The following is a 17,763-nucleotide window of genomic DNA, read 5'->3' on the forward strand; positions in this document are numbered from 1 at the left end:
ATGGGGAATTACCTTTTCCAGTGTCTTGAACTTTTCGAGAGCTTCTAGCCACTCATTTGTTCATTTGCAATGCAAGAGGTTTCGCATTACTGATAGTTTAAGCTATTGGCGTTGCATTATTATCAACAACGCCAATAGCTGGGAGGAGGAGCCTAGCGCGCAACCAAGATGGCCGCGTAGGTGCGAGGCTCCCGAGGACCACCACGACCTCCTGAATTAATCCTGGCTATATCCTGTCCTTGTTGAGGGGACTGCATCGGTGAACCCGAGCTGAGGCGCCATCCGTTTTTCCTTTTCGAATCGGACCCCGGACACCGGTGGGAGCACCGATTGAAGGTTGCGGCCTTCTCCGCGCTGGCCCCCCGGATTGGAGTAGTGGGGTGATCCGGGGACAAAGCGAACAACAGCGGCGGGCAGGGCTGGGCGACTCGCGTACCCCGTGCTTTCACTTTCGCTTTTGCGCTCTCCTTGCCCTCAAGCGAGGTAGGGTTGCGGAGCGGGGTGCGGTGGTGTGGCCTTGTCCAGGTGCCCGGCTGACCCGCCGGCCGTGAGTCGTCCTGCGGCCCAGTGGTCGCCCTCCCCCCCCCCGGAACCCGTGAACTGGTTTATCGGCCCTTTCGAGGAGATTGGCGCGACGGTGGGAGAGCAGGCATGTCCACCAAACAAGATGGCGACCGGGCGAAGGTGAAGACGACCCGCCGCGGCCCGGCGCCTCAATCCAACAGTATGGACCGCTACACCCTCCAGAAGGGATCTCCGGAGACATCGCGCACATCCCCGGCGGGCCCGACGGAGGCATCTGCTCAACCGGTGGATCTGACCCTCCGGGACGTCATGGGCGCCATCGCAGAGATGAAGGCCTCAGTGGACCAGCGCTTCGACACCCTAGCGCAAAAGATAGACTCGGTCCTGGTGGATGTTAGCCTTGTGAGGGCTGACTTGTCCAAAACCAACGACCGGGTCGATTCCCTGGCCCACACCACAACGAGCCTCACGACGGACGTGGTGGCCCTCCAGAAGGAGGTGCGCCGGCTTGGCCAGGCGAGCGCCCTGATGGACCGGCGACTGGAGGATTCCGAGGGTCGGGCCCGGAGGAATAACGTTCGCATTGTGGGAGTGCCGGAGGGACGAGAGGCGGAGGCGGCGGATCTTTTTGTGGAAGAATTTATCCTCACCCATCTCCAGCCCCGGGGGCTGAGTAAGCTTTTTGCGGTGGAACGTGCTCATCGGGTCCCTGGGGGCAGACCTAAGGCCGGTGCCCCGCCGCGGCCTCTCATTGCCCGGATTTTTAATTTCCGGGACAGAGACGCTATCCTGCAGACCTCCAGGCAACAGGGACCGGTCAAGCTTGATAACATGGATGTGCATTTCTACCCAGACTTTACGCCGGCGGTCCAAAAACTGAGACTGAGTTTTCTTGGAGTTAAACGTCGCCTACGGGACCTGAACCTTAAGTACTCAATGCTTTTTCCAGCTAAGCTAAGGGTGGAGGTGGATGGGCGCACGCACTTTTTTGACCGACCCGAGGCGGCTGGGGACTGGTTGGACACTCTGCCTGGAGATCGGGGCCGGGGGGGTGGGGGGGGTGCGGTTGGCGGGGAGGGCCCGCCGGATCAGAACTGAGGGGTGAAGAATAGGCCTTGCTCTGGACAACATTCCTTTACCATTTTCTGATCGTTTATGTTCCCCTCCGATGGAGGTCGTGTGGGGTCTGTTGGGGGCTTCCCTCCTCCTCTGGGGGACTAGTTAGTTTTTCATCTATGGGGCGACAGGCACACTGCACTTTGGGGGGGCTGTCTGGGCTCATGCAGGGGTGCAGGGAGGGGGGAGTTCTGTTGGGCCGGGGGGGTGGGGGGGGTGTGTTGTTTGTTTGCACCGCAAGGCAAGCCCTTTACTGTATTGTTGCTCTCGAGATGCTCTGTGGGGGACGACTGATTGCTTCTACGTATGATGGGGGGTAGGGATTTGACTGTGTTGTCATGGAATGTTAACGGCCTGGGGGACAGGATTAAGCGTGGTGTGGTCCTGCAATACCTGAAACGTATCTCACCAGATGTTATCTTCCTGCAGGAGACGCACCTTATAGGTAACTCCTTTCATGCCATGAATCGGCGAGGCTATCGTTTGGTGGCCCACTCGGGCTTCACCTCGGGCTCGCGGGGGGTGGGTATCATGATTAAGAACTCGCTCCCGTTGGAGATTGATGAGGTGCGCCATGATGAGAGGGGACGCTACACTGTTCTGGTGGGTAGAATGGAGGGTAGAGTGTTTGTTTTTATATCAGTGTACGTCCCGCCTGGGTTACAATCTACTACATTTGCGGATTTGGGGCGCCTCCTTCTGGACCTCCCGGGTGGCCTGCTGGTGATTGGGGGGGACTTTAATGCGGTAGTTTCTGGGTCTATGGATCGCCATCCCCCTAGGGACCTCCCCCGGGCACAGGCCTGGCTATCCGGACTTTTAGATACTCTGGGCCTGGTGGATTGCTGGCGACTAAAGCATCCCGCACAGCGGCAATACACCTTCCACTCGGGTGCCCATGGTAGCCTCTCGCGGCTTGATTACATCCTTGTCCCGGCGGCCTATGCTGGGAGGGTGGGAGAGGTGTGCCATCTGGCGCGGGGCATTTCAGATCACTCCCCAGTACTGTTACATTTCGATGTCTTCCCTAGGGGGGAGGGCAGGGTGGCTCCAATCAATGCTTGGTACTTGCGTGACCCCACTATTCGTGCCGACTTGATCAAATCCTTACAGCGATACTTTGATGAGAATGTGGGGTCTGTCCCTTCGGCCATCTCCCTGTGGGAGGCTTTTAAGGTAGTTCTCAGAGGGGAGGCCCTCTCCTTTATCTCCCATGCCCGGAGGCGCGAGCGGGAGGAGGTAACCCGGGTGGAGGCCGAAATTGCGGAACTAGAGGGCGACCTGGGGAGCGGGGTAACAGACGCCAAGTTGCATGTTCTGCACCTCAAGCAGGCAGCCTATAGGGCCCTCGTCACGGAGGCGGCCAGGGGCCTCAGTAGAGAGCAACAGGGGCGACTGTATGATGTGGGTGATAAGGCTGGTAAATTGATTGCGTGGTTGGACAAGAGGGAGAGAGCGAGTCGTGTGGTTCCTTTGATTGAGGGGATGGATGGTGTGCCTGTCACCGAGCCGGAAGCCATTGTCTCCTGCTTCGCGGATTACTTCCGCGAGGTGTACTCCCCGGTTTCTCCCTGCTCGGAGGAAGATTCCCATGCCCTGCTTCGGGACATCGCGCTGCCCTCCCTTACGGTGGAGGACAGGGATTTGCTGGACGCTCCTCCCACCTCGGACGAAATTGCCCTGGCTATTCGCTCGGTCGCATCCGGCAAGGCCATGGGCCCCAATGGTATCCCCATCGAGCTCTACAAGCTGCGACCGGATGTACTGGCGCCCCACCTGCGCGCCATGTTCCTGGCGGCCCACTCGCAGGGTTCCCTCCCGCCGGACCAGCGTCTGGCCACAATCGTGGTGATCCACAAGGAGGGGAGACCCCGTGAGCGGGTTACATCCTATAGGCCTATCTCGCTCTTGAACGCGGAGCCCAAAATCCTCGCCAAGGTACTGGCCAACCGGCTGGTTGGCGTAGTGGGCGATTTGGTCCACCAAGACCAATCTGGCTTTATACCCCATCGCAACACGGCTCTTAACCTGCGACGCTTGCATGGGGTGCTCGCGCGTGTCCCGTTTGTGCGGGAGCCGGCCATCTTGGCGTCCTTAGATGCCACCATGGCGTTTGACACGCTTGAATGGCCATACATCTGGGCGATGCTGGCGAAATTTGGATTTGGACCGGGATTCATTAGCTGGGTCAAATTGTTGTATTCGGGCCCATTGGCGCAGGTGGTGGTGAATGGGCGAGTCTCGGCCCCCTTCGCGCTGGGGTGGGGCACGCGTCAGGGTTGCCCCTTGTCACCGCTCCTGTTTGCATTGGCCTTGGAGCCCTTGGCGGAGTGGCTGCGGTGGCACCCCTCCATCCGTGGTCTCCGCTGGACCCCCGAGCATGAGGACCGCGTGTCCCTCTACGCCGATGATATCCTTTTGTATCTCGCCTCCCCGCGTAACTCGCTGATTGTCCTGGTTGATGTTTTGCGCTCCTTCGGTCGTAACTCAGGCCTTGTCATCAACTGGGCGAAATCCTGCGTGTATGTGCTCTCCGGGGAGGCTCCGGCCCTACCACGGGACTGCCCGATCCAGATTGCCTCCCAGGGGTTCCGGTACCTGGGTATATATATTACTCTTGACCCGGAGGCCCGCTACGAGCGGAACCTACTACCCCCCCTCCAGCGCTTGCGGGAGGACGTTGCGCGCTGGCGGCGTCTTCCGCTTTCGCCGCTTGGCCGAGCGGCCTTGTTTAAGATGATGTCCTTGCCGCGCTTTCTGTATGCGCTTCAGAACACTATGGACTTGGTTCCGGCGCGCTACTTCCGTGAGGTGGAGAGCCTGCAGCGGCGCCTGTTCTGGGACGGGAGGCCGCGTATTGCTCTGGCTAAATTGACGCTCCCGTGGTACGATGGGGGGGTTGCCCTCCCGGATATTAAACGGTATTACTGGGCCTCCCAGCTAGCTGCGATTAATCATGGCCTTTACGGGCCCGCCCTGAACCCGGCATTTGAAATGGACAAGATGCTCCTGCCCGGTGGCGACTACAATCGAGCGCTCTACTCTGGCGCGCCCGACTCCCGTCTGACGGGACCGACGCGTGTCATGGTGCGTGTCTGGCACGCGGCGAATGCAGCGATGGGATGGAAGGACCGTTTGACCCGGGCGACACCGCTATATGCGTCTGAGAGGTTGGGCTCCCTGTGGACATCGAAGGGCTTCGAGAAGTGGGACACGATCGGAATCAGCACAGTGGGAGACCTCTGGACAAGGGGTGGATTTAAAACTTTTGAGACGCTGCGGACGGAATTTCAGCTGCAAGGCAGTGAGTACTTTCGGTACTTACAAGTCCGCCACGCGCTGGGCTCCGTCTTCCCTGATGTCGCGTCCATTCCGGAGTCTTCCCCCCTGGAGGACAGAGTGCTGGATGGCCATGTCCCAGACAGCACGATCTCCCTTATATATAAAAAACTGATCAACGACAGGTCGTGCCTGCTGACTAGTCTCCGCGAGGCCTGGGTTGCCGACGGGCTGGAACTGGACGACGAGGACTGGATTTCCGCGGTGGCCTCTCCGAAGGAGGTGGCCATCCCGGCTCGCCTTCGCTTCGTCCAGCTTAAGATCCTCCACCGGGTTTACGTGACGGGGCCCAGGCTTCTACGTATGGGCTTTGTTGGTGACGGATTGTGTAAGCGTGGCTGTGGTGCCTTGGCAACTTTCATGCATATTCTGTGGGAATGCCCACAGGTGGAGCGATTCTGGCGTGGTGTGCATGAGGTCCTGCGTGTGGTGACGCATGTTGCGCTGTTGCCTGAAGCGAGGAGATGCTTGCTGAATGTGTGGGAACCAAATGACTATTCGGTCCCGCAGACGCGGTGGGTGACTCTGGGATACATGGTAGCTAAGCGCGACATTGCTCAATTGTGGGGATCCCAGAGGCCCCCAGCGGTGTTGGCCTGGAAAGAACATATGGATTGGTGTATGTTTCGTGAAAAGGTAGTGTATGTGGGGAGGGGTAAGCCTGGGGCGTGGGTGAAAATCTGGGGCCCCTGGAACGCCTATCGCGGGGGTATCTGTGAGCCGCCACTGCTACCGGCCGCCTCACCAGCTCCGTCCCCCTAGCCGACCCCCTCCCCCAGCCGCGGGCATGTGGTTCCCCTGTCCCTGATTTATTCCCATTCCCCTCTTCAGAGTTCGGCTGCTGGTTGGGATTCCCCACTTAAGGAGCACGTGCCGTCACTTTGGATGGCGGGTTGCCTTGCGGGTGTGGTTTTTTGTGTTGTTCTGTTTTGAAAAAAAGGAAACCGTATTGTGGGCTTGGAGTTATGTGGCCTGCGCTATTGATATCTCCTGCTTTACCGATCTGCGCCGCCAAGAGACTCTTACTGTAGGTATGTCATATGCTTCTGCCACTCTAGCGGCCGGCCGGATGGTTGTAGGCCCATACTTGTAACCCTTTTTAACATGTAATAAACGGTTTCAAAAAAAAAAAAAAAAAAAACAACGCCAATAGCTCAAACTTTCAGTAATGCAAGACTTATTGCATTGCAAATGCTTGTTACTTTAAGCCTCAATGGCCCACAGGCTACTTAACCAGCCTGCCTATTCACTTCCGCACCTGGCCTCATGGAGATCACCCACGCACTAGTCTGGCCTCCCCCTTCACCATTCTTGCAGCCGAGAGCGACCACCACATTCAACAGCACAAGGCTGCACAGTGCCATTGCTCTTCCAGTGGCGGTGATGTGCATGGGGGAATGTTTGCTCGCTACTTGCTATAAGAGTGATGAGCAGCAGCAGCTCCTCAATGGCGGAGGAGCGTTGCCCCACTGCCTGGCTCAGGGCCGGCAAATGAAAAATAAATCAATGTTCTAGCATCATTTTATTTGCCGGCTCCGAGTCAGTGCTGTAGGGAGGGGCGGGGCTGAGGCATGGGGGGAGAGGAGGAGAGCTATGTACACTCCGTAAGTGTGCATATGTATTTGGCCGGCTGTCTCAGGCCGGCCAAAACACACATGCTAACTTAGACTTTTCCAGCCCGGCTGCATTGAACAGCTGGGCTGGAGAAACCACACAGACTCCCTGGTGAGAGCGGAGCATCTTTTCAGCCCGCTAAAGCCAATCCCCATGCTGCAGCATGGGGATTGGATGGGAGTTTGTGCCGGGGGCTCCTGGGACCAGGAAGAGAAGAGGAGCCCCGACGCAGGGAGCAGACGGCAGCTTCAGGTAAGTTCTTTTTATTTTTAATATATTATTACTAACACCCCCCACATGGCACCCCCCCTCCTGCGCTCAAATCTCCACCCACCACCCTTTGTTTGTCACGCCCTCCGCTAGTGATGTGGTGGATGCAGTGAGCATAGGCCCGGGCACTAAAAAAAAGTGGCCTTGTTAGCGATGAAGAGCAAAAGCTGTCCAGTTGCTCACAGGTATGGTGATGGGGTAAGGGCATGAAAACACGCTCTTCTTGGCCCAAAATGTTCTTTAAAATGTCTGTTCCACCGAACACAATTCAAATATCATTATTAACGACATTCCCATTGCTGCTTAAAGTTTTTGTTTACTTATAATTTTATATATGCATTTGCTACTATGAATTTAGATTTGTATATATATTTTTTGCTCAACTCCATCTTTTAAGTTCTTCTTAGCATTTAATGACATATTCAACTGATTTTTTTGAGTTCCTCTTTACGTTTTCAATCATTAAATAAAAATTGCTTACAAAAACAACAGAAGCATATATAACTGACACAAATTTCGTATTAATGGCTATGTTAAGTACTGAACATTTGCATATGGACTGTATGTATTACTATCACGGCCTTACCTGTGTACTGCAGTCCTCTGTATTCACTTATTGCACCTGGAGGTTTTAAATTTGGCCAGTAATGAAAGAGCATTTGAACAGCAGGAGGTTTTACTTGAGAAGGTCCATAGGCAATGACATAGAGGAGGTCCTAGGATAAGAAAGAGTCACAGCACATTCAGTCATCACATCCAGTGCCCTTCATTAGATATGTTTAATAATATTTATATGGATGCACTCTTTACTAAACTGTTTTCTTTTTTTGTGTCAATAAGATTGAACTACATTCTTTTCGTTCGCATATCACATTTCTCCTGGGTTTGATGATTTCTAAGTACAATTTTTACTATCTTCTACTACATTGTGATTTTAGTGCAGCATGCACTCTCCCTTTTATTTCAGATTTGTTATTCCACTAGGTAACGATTTGTAGTATTATTCTTCCTAGAATTTACTGTATATGGTGGTAAAAAGTGTGACAGTCTGAAAACAGCATCGTGCAGTGTGAATGGCTTGAACATTATTGTTAAGTCATAAAAGGTTTTATATTTTGTACGAAGAGAATATTAATTTCTACAGTGTCTAAAAATATTCATTGCACTTTTTCACGAAGCTCATTTTTTTAGTGCTGGTGGCAGAAATATTAAAGGTTGTCGGTGGGATTAAAGGTACACGGCTCTAATCAGGTTGAAATCAAAGGGTTTGGTGTACTTTTTCCAAACGAGACTATTGTTGAAGATTTTATACATAAAAGAGCAATACCAGAAATACGCCTTAAAAATAACTTTTTTTCTAAAGTAACTAAGATGTAATTTGAAGATTTATCACAGGAAACACCTGCTACCTTAAACCACCCTCATGTTTAAGTTACCACCATTAGGACTTGCAAATATAATAAAGGTATTATCCCCTTATGGAGAAAACCTTTTGATACACAGTCCTTTCAGAACATGACAAAACCCGGAACGGTCTTTTCAGTCTCATAAAACTTCATAATAGAATTTCCATTTGTACTATCACCTGTGGAAAGCTTAGTAGTATCCAAATGTCAAAGAGGATCTTCACTGACCAATTCCAAAAGAGAGAGCTAAATGAGAAGTCACATTTTCCAAACTATTTGGATAGCAAGCAAGTCAACAATAGTATCAGATGGACCACCTTTATGTGTGAAACAAATTGTTATACACTCAGACTGAACTGGAAGAATTAGAACATTAATTTATGTTTTTGGCAAAGAATTAAAACATTCAAAATGATAATTCTGCCTTACCTCTTTGACACTCTTACCTATTGTACTCAAAGGCTGATCTAAATAATGTAAGTTAATAACTATGAAAGTTGAGATTGCCTACCTTTGAAACGATTATTACAGAATACACTGTTTCCTGAAGCCTTCCAACATGTGTTTTGGATTTCCAATAAATCCTGGAGTTTTCAAATAGCCCTAAGCAAAAGTTATCTATGAGTAAAATAGGTCTTACAGCCTTTGAAAAGTGAATGGTGGCACACTATGTGTAGAGACAAAAAAGAATAGGGTGAATTTTAGGAGGGTGTTTTGGATGAAAGGAAATGGTAATTTATACTACGTTTGCATTGCTGATTTTCTATATATAGTCGCCGATTTACTATTGTGTTGGTACAGCACTAAAAGATGCAAACCGATATAAATTGTTGATCAACTTTTCTTAACAATCATTTTTTCAAAGCTACTTTGCACTGTGTAGCATCAAAACACTGGTAATGTATGAAAAGATGGCGTAACTGTGTGTGTACTGCACAAATAACGGCCAAATAATTATGCTAGTGGGATGTTCCTATGCAGAAGTATGGCATTTTTGCTAAATTATACACAGTATGCATGTTTCTCATAGACCAGTGTTTCCCAAAGTGTAAGTTGTGACTCAAGACAATTTTTGGTGGACCGTAAAAGCCCAAGCAATAAATAAAGATTCCTTCAAATTTAGCAAAAAATAAAGATGTCTTTAAATTTATCTTATCACATTTGCTGAGTTTCTAAGACAGAGGTCAAATGTGAGACTGTCTTTCAAAAATTGCTGCTTATTTTTTAACGAGGATTAGTGTTAACAAACTCCTCTCACTTTGCAGTCAGAGATAGAAAAGTAAAGTGAATTATGTGACAGTCTGGTTAGGGTACAGGGAGTGAGAAATTTGCCTGTAGGATCTAATTGTTTGTAACACACAACAAAATGTAAATACCTGTAAATAAACTGTACAGATTCAGAAGTTGGACAAGCAAAAATTGAGCACTTTTTTTTTCAGTTCTGAAGTGTGATGGAAACAAAGATTATAATAAGATCAAAACAAATCAAGATACTTTACTTGGTGATACACAAATGATAAATATTCCCTTAAATCTGATTTCCACTCATTATCATTGGTGTGCAATATAGATGTATCAGTAAAACTGTGTCTATGCAAATTTAGTGGTCATTTCAATAGGAAATGTGATGTCTGTAAATGACAGTGCACTACACCACGATGATCTTGTTACATTAAAAGGTCACCCCACTCATGTCCGTTATAGCTAGCTGAATCCCAAAAGGTTGTTGTTCTAAAAATTAGGTAGTGGTTCTAGAAAGCTTGAGAAGCACTGCCAAAGACAGTAGTTTAACAGTCTTCCATGGTGTCCGATACCCTTTAAAAAACTGATTTAATCTGAACTGTAATTGAAAATGGTTCCAGCACTAAATAAGCTAAAAGACTAGCTGTCCTTGTGTCGTTCAGAAGTCTATGCTGAAGGCTTCTGCAATGAATCCTCTACAGTTGACTCTATAAATGGGGTTGCTAGCCAAAAATAAGCATGACACATCAACTTTCAGGGGCTGGTTAGAAGAATGATTACAGATAGAGTCAGCCTTTCAGAGACATGGAGGCAAAGAGGATGGGGACTGTGACCCCCAAGAAGGATTACATATTTAATGCAATAGCATCTTCAGAGAAAGACATTTGGTTTGTGCTAAACCATGCTCTTCTGCCAGCCCCTCCTGGTATTGCAGACTTAGAAGTGGTGCTGCAATGTGTTTAAGGCAGTACTGCTGCCGACCTTTATGTTGGACATCCATTAACTTGCAGGAACATGGTTTCTGTGTATTTAGTTTTGGTTCTGAGAAATTGTTTAAAACATGTAATGTAACATAATAAGGTATTTTCAGATCAAAAGGATGCCTTCACTTCATGGCATTAAATTGCTCAACCTAACCCAAACATAATTTATGGTCTTCAGGTGTTTCCCGAACTGAATAATGACAGAGATGTTTGAGAGCAGGGAGTTAGGCAGGGGCATAGCTAGACCCTAGGCCGTCTGTGGCGGTTCCTGTGTTTGTTGACCCACGGCGGCCGCATGTGAGAGCGGGGGAGGGTGCTGGCGAGTCCTGTGTTTGCCCCACAAGTGCCGTCCAGGGCTGGCAAGATCCAAAGCCAGGAAACCGTGACTGAAAAAGCATTTGACTCCAAATCTGAACTTTTGCGCAACGAAAATTTGTAAAAATTAAGAGAGGATGATCTAAGTGCATGCATGAGAATTAAGCAATTGATTTTGGGGGCCAAAAATGAGAGAGATACAGAAAAAATAGGTTTATAAACAATGGTAAGTGATTTGAAGTCAATTCTCTCCTTCACCGGGAGCCAGTGCAGTCTGTGAAAAGTGGGTGAGATATGATCCTATTTCCTTTGGCCTGTGATGAATCTGGCAGTAGCATTTTAAAAAATCTGCAGGTTCTTCAGTACTTTGGCTGAGGTGCCTAGTTGTACACTTTTGCCATAGTCTAGTCAGTCAATCAATCAATCTTTATTCAACTTAAAAAGCAATAACAGAACAAGGAACAGAAGAAATTCGTCAGTTGTCTACATTATGATACAAATCATCAGAAATACATCATACAAAACTATTCAAAGAATGTGTAATAAAGCTTGTTACAAGCCATCATGAAAAAGAAGTTCATTCCTCAAAATATTTCCATTTTTTATAAACAGAATCTCAGAAACGTAAAATGTGAAATAAGACAACTATAAATCATCTACAGATAGTCACCACACCACATCTTAAAGACGTTTTCCTATTATAATGGCACTTCTTATAAAATTTAAAGTTGCATAACAGGTTGTTGGTGTCTCTAATTGCTGTAAAAATACCACCGCAAGCTGATAAGAGCTAATATTTTCTTGGTGTAAGATAGGGGACCAAATAAAAACGTCGGGAGTAGAGTATTACGTGCAGAACAGCATAAAGTGGCTTGTGCTTTGGATGGAAGCATTGTGACAAGTGCAGGGAGGAAAAGTCCTAAAGAATGTACCCTACAGAGGAAAAGCTACAATAAAGGGCACTGTGCCCAGCCTTAAACCAGTCAAATAAAAGTGATGGGTGGAGTTCATTATAAGAATTAGATAGGGTTCCAACTCTGGGGATGTGCAAACAGCGGAATATCTAGCTATACTTGACAGAGATAAATAATTTCCCCTCCACTGCAACATAGGATATTCCTGAGAACACGGTTTAATTCTAACTTTACAACTTAAATTTATGTTCTGTGGGCTATTAAACAATTCGGGAACTCCCAACAAAAAAAACATTTTCTTTACATAAGGAAACCACAGCTACAGGGTATCAAGCTGAAGGCAATCCCCGAGGAAATATATCACCAGTCCTGCTTCCAGCTGACCCTAATAGTTGATCCATTGAATCAAATGGCAAGGCCAATTGTACCTTCCAGGTAAGTTAGGCCTAGCTCTTCATGGAAGATAATAGGCACAGTGCTCTTTGAGACTGACAGTAATCTACAGCTAAAGCTGTTTTCCATACGTTGGAGAATATCTGAATTACTGTAGCCTCAGATGCCTGCTATGTAAGCCCCTACAGATATATACTTGTTCGCATAGAAGTATACTAATTTTGTAGCTTAATTTTGATCCACAGATGTAAACCGAACTGGATTTTTAATAAGATCTTATGTTCATCTGCCCAGGCTTCCAGACGAGACAAAATGACACATCCTAGGATTTCAGCACTTGAATTAATTAAAGAAATTGGGTGATACGAGCTAGGCGAGCCTCTGTCCCCCTTCTTAAAAATCAGGACTATAGTCGCTTCCCTACAGGACCCTGGAAGTGGACCTACTACAGCAGACCTTATTACATTAGTTAATAAAGGGGCCCATAACAGAATATATGTCTTAAAAATATCTACTAGGACTCCTTCAGTTCCCAGGCTTTTCCAGCAATACTCCTTCATATTACTCAGGCCACTTCCTCAACCCCTATTGTGTTACAGAATGCTTGAAGTACTGTAGCATGGAGCAGCCCTTCACCCTCTGATTCAGAGGAACCGGTCTCTGAGTTTTCTATTTGAAAAATTTCAGAATAACAATTTTCCCGTTACTCAGCAGAGATTAGGGACTCCACCCTAGGCAAAGTGGGATCTGAGAAATATGGGTAAATAACAACCTCTCAGAATCTCGTCAAGTCCCTTACCCTCCCTGCTTCTATCATATATTTTCAAACCTTACACCTTATCTTTTTCTTGCATGTTTCCAATGAATCCTTATGTATGCAGTGTGCTTCCTTTACCTTCTGAGGTGATATTGGGTGCAAATGGAGGGCTGTTTTTAGCTGTTTATGGGCTTCCGAACAAGTGGCATCAAACCATCTAAAAAGGTTAAACTGAAGGGGAACTGGCTTTGACAATAACATTTCTGGGATAGCAAAACATTTTTTTTTTACTTTCCTGGCTACATTACAAGTCAGGTTTATAAGACAAACATGTTAAATAGGCATATTTATGACTTTGGACTTGGAGTATTCACAGTTGGGAAGCTGTCTTGAGGAACCTGTCGTATTTACATTTATATACTAGAATGCAGTTAAGGGGGTTATGGTCGCTGCTACAATTACAGATAATTTTGAACTCTTTAAAAAATGCACAGAGATCAGTTTAAACCAATATAAAATCAATTGTACTCCCTTTCACATTTCTATTAAAAGTAGGGATTTGTGAAGCGGTCATTTGATTAAAAAAAAAGTTAAATAATAGTTAATTATTAGTCTATCTAGAGATTCACACTACACTGAGTGGCGATAAGGGAACATTTCATTATTTCTCTGATCATTAAAACCACAAACATGTTGGCCACTAAACTCACAGATTGAAATATTAAAATCCCATATCCAAATAAAAAAAAGAAAATTCTGATATCTGTTTTTTAAAAACCTTTCTCAAAAGACATCAAACTGGTCTATCGGATGTCCCGTACTATTATTAGAGTTATTATGATAAAAATGTATCCTGTAAGATATTTAAGGAAATTTGGAGAGAGAGAAGGGTAACCAGAAAATACGGTGAGTAGCAAACTTCACTTGTTCAAATCAGGGTCGTTTTAAACCAAATAAATGTAGCCAGTCCTCCCTTTGCCCCACCTGCAGGTGGAGGAGCAGCATGTTGAGAAAAGGCGTAAAAACCATCAATATGGAAATCCTCCCTCATCAAAGTCGCTTGGCAACAGATAATATCAAACATGCTGACAAAAGATAGCCAATCAAGATTAGATATTTTGGGGGAGGAGCCAAGATGGCGACCGGGACGGCAGCGTAGGCTCCCGGCTCCGCGAACCTCCGCACCCCGCACAGATATCCTGCATGAGATCCTTAGCCTGCGCTATCTGCCCGTGTTGGTGAACGTGAGTGGCACCCGATCGTGTGACCCCGAAGTTTTTGGCAGCGGTACCGCCGGAGAAATGTCCGTCTGAAGTTTGCGGCCTGTGCAACCCTGGAACCTGGACCTCGAGTGGACACCATGGCCGGGCGGCAGTTCAACAACAGCGGCCTTTGGTGACTGGGTGGAGTCGGACTACCGGAGCGGTGCGAATATCGGCCTACATTTCGCAGTGGTCGTTCCTACCACTAAGCGTAGCGGAATGAGTGCATGCCCGAGGTGGCAACTCCAAGACTCTCCGGTGATTGCCTCAGCCTTCGCCGGTGAGCTGCCCGGACGCCGCCCGTAACTCGCCCCGATTCTTGCGGGCTGCTCCTGGATTTTCGCGGGCGCTGGTCCGTGGTGGGGATGACTGTGGCCCGTGACCACACACCGGACACATTATTTGCCTGCCCCCGGAACCCTGTTTCCAGTGCCATGGAACCCGAGGCGCTTGTGCCTGAGTCCCGGTCCCAATCTGGGTTGGACCTACCCAGCGGCCATTTTGGTATGACAGAGTCCACCATCCTGTACACTGGGTTGCAGCAGGATAGGGAGGGTGCGACTCTGAGGAGCGTAGCGGAGCGAGCGCCGGGAGCTGTACTGGGGTACGGTGACCTTTTCGAAGCTCTCGGTGCCCTTCATTCCACCTTGGTTCACGGCGCCTGGGTGTTGGGGAGTAGGCTCGATGGAGTGACAACAGCGTCGGAACGGATGCGGCCTGCCTGTCCCCGGGTACGCTGGGACTTCCTACACTGCACACGGGAGGACAGTGTCGTGGCCGCCCCTGTGAATAGTGCACAACTGGACACTCCGGACGGTATACTAACGTGCGATCAGCGGGCTGTGGGTCTGGTCTGTTCCGGAGGGTTTGGACCTGAGTGGGGGGTGGCGGCCTTGTCCCGTGCGCGGCCTCCGGCGACTCAGGCTGATTCCGCCTTCCTTGACCTGGTGTGCAGTGTAAATCTTGGGGCAGCACTGGGAAAGACGACCCTCCAAAGAGCTGACTGTGTCGAGCTTCAGAGCTTTCTACCCTACCTGTGTGTGTTGCTTCCTGATCTTTATTGGACGCTCCTCTTCCTTGTAACATTGGACATGGCACTGGGTCGATGGGTATGCATGGGTAGATTTGCAAAGAGTGGCCAAGGATAAGGCTGATCCTTCAGAGGTGGTCATCTAATAGGCGGGCGGGCTCGGGGGTTGCGTGCTCTCACGGCATAATTGTTAGTGTACTAAGTGCATAATGCTCCTTACTTTCCTTTGACAGGGTCGATTTTGTGTTGTTTATTGTATGCTTTGCGGGGAAACATATGGTGCGGGAGGGAGAAGCCGGGGGCATGTTTTGCAGGCCCTCCTCCAGTTTATTAATACTCTCTCTACCCCCCCGTCTGGTGGGGGCTCTTTTCTTACTCCTTTTTCTCTGTTTCTTCTATATTTCGGGTCTGGTTCCGGGGCGACAGGCACACTGCTGGGGGGGGGGGCCGTACTCATCTGCAGAGGTGCAGGGTGGGGGGTTGGGGGAGGGGATTCTTTAGTCTTTAACCCCTTTTTTTCCATGGCCTCCTTTTCTTCTCTTATTCTTCTTTGTTTTTTCTGGGATCAGCATGGTGGAACTCCTTTGTCGTTAATCACTGCTGTTTCCTGTGTGCCATAATTTCCGTGGTGTTTCCTGGGTCTTAGGGCAGGGGGTTGCAGGCGCAAATGGCCTTGATATTCCTCCACATCCTGAACTTCCTGTTTCAGCGCCATTGCTTAGATAGACTGCTGTTTACTGTTTACGTCCATCATTCTGCCTGCCATTTTTCGCTGCTGGGAAACTGTTTGGCACCTGATCCTTCCATCCTCCTCTATTATAAAATGTAAACCTTTATTATCCTGATCTCCTAATTGGGCTGTTCAGAGACTGAGAGTAGGCTAGCGTGGAGATTCTGCTCCCCGAGGTGCTGACTGTGATAAAATTGCCTTCTGTGACTCTGACTGTTTAGCGGCCGGCCCCGGGGGTTGTAGGCCCATACGTGTAATTGATTGAAATATCAATAAAGGTTTTTCAAAAAAAAAAAAAAGATTAGATATTTTGGTATGGGCACCTGCAATGCTCCAAGAAACAAGGGTCAAGCAAATGTCTAATCTAGGAGGAGAAGATGGCAAAGGGGAATCTCTATTAGGAAAACCAAAATGGAAGACTTTAGACTCTGAACATGCAGCTGGGGTTGATATAATGCGAGGTTGAGCAACATTTCTTAGGCACGGTAGTCAACCATTAGTGATAAGCCCCTCAAGTGACTTGAAACGATCTGTTGTGGGAACATTAAAACAATTATCAGTGCCCTTCTGCACCTCTTACCCCAGAACGGACAATGGAGGAGGATTAAACGTAATAATAGTCGGTCTATGAAAATACCCCTAAGGAAGCACCTGAGTAACAAACAAGTTTCGAGGCTGGACCAGATAAATTATGTAAAAGATACCTTACTAATAATGGGTCCTTGAAATTTACCACAACACAATCTCCTTTTGTACCCTTCTAATGTGGGCCAATCCATCCCATCCTTCTGACTAAGAGGTTCTTCTTATAAAAATCATCACGGTGGCCCAATGTTAAACCTAGCCAGTGCGCCACTGTACTTTTTAATGATAATCCATCCATTAGTATAACCGTTTGTAAAAAGGGAGAACATAGCTCCATAACCTGCTTCTAAATACCCTTTAATACCTTAGGGCCAGCAATTTAAATCCTTACCCACTCCCTCCACTCTCGATTGTAGATTCCTCAATGCTATATTAGTTGAAGTTTGACCTGAACAATCTGTAGCTGGCCGTAATTTCTGTAACTGCTTGCTCATACCTTCTTTCACTTTTTGTAGGAGGTGAAGTCAATAAACTTGCAGAGCTTTCGCCTGTTTTAGCTTCTATATCAGGAATGACGTTTAAACCTTGTGGGAGCGGTAAAGTAGTTTGTAAAACTAAATCCCCAGATGGAGTGGCATCAAGGCCAGAATTGCAGGTGTCAATTGGCTTACAGGTCCCAGGATTTTCAATTATAGCTCTTGGTTCTAATGAAGGTGGGTAGGGTTGTCGCTGGACTGCATTCATTCTCTCTTCAAAAATCTCTATTTCAGATGTTATTGTACCCATGACAGAATTTAAGTAGTTAGTAATGGAAGCTGTTGGTCTGGACATTTCCGCTTTATTCATTAGTACTGTGGCCTTTCTTTTCCCACTTTTAAGCCACAAAGAAATAAAACAGTCTACCTTGCTAAAAAAAAACACCGACAGCCAGCAAGAGACGTCTATATAACAAAAGGAATGGCCCAATTTTCTTAGGGCTCCGACTGGAGCAGACAGGACCGTTCTTAGCCCAGTCTTCACCCATGCTCGCTCTACAGGAAAACTGCAGCACGTGTAAAGGCATCCGCTCCTCTTCCCACTAGCAAGGAGGTCTAGGGCTTGTGGTTGGACCCCCCCCACCCCCACAGCAGACAGGCAGCGCAGCAGGCAACACGGTTGCGTAATCTAGTCTTAAGATGACCAGGACCATGATGAGGCAAGGTTGGGCTGAAGACTTCATGAAGGGAAGAATAAGTCGAGTAGATTAAGCTGATAGAAACACACCAGGGAGACTGCACTTGCT

General features: G+C 48.1%; 1 protein-coding gene across 1 annotated transcript in view; it reads right to left on the minus strand.

Moving 5' to 3' along the window:
* The window catches only part of UNC79 (unc-79 subunit of NALCN channel complex), a 628,882-nt gene that overhangs the window by 548,845 nt on the left and 62,274 nt on the right, over positions 1-17,763 (minus strand). The window contains exon 7 of the mRNA XM_085626482.1: positions 7,451-7,580. Coding sequence (XP_085482608.1) covers positions 7,451-7,580 — 130 coding nt within the window. The remainder of the gene's footprint in view (positions 1-7,450; positions 7,581-17,763) is intronic.

Source organism: Triturus cristatus, chromosome 9 (genome assembly GCF_964204655.1).
Source record: "Triturus cristatus chromosome 9, aTriCri1.1, whole genome shotgun sequence".
In the NCBI taxonomy this organism is placed as follows: domain Eukaryota; kingdom Metazoa; phylum Chordata; class Amphibia; order Caudata; family Salamandridae; genus Triturus; species Triturus cristatus.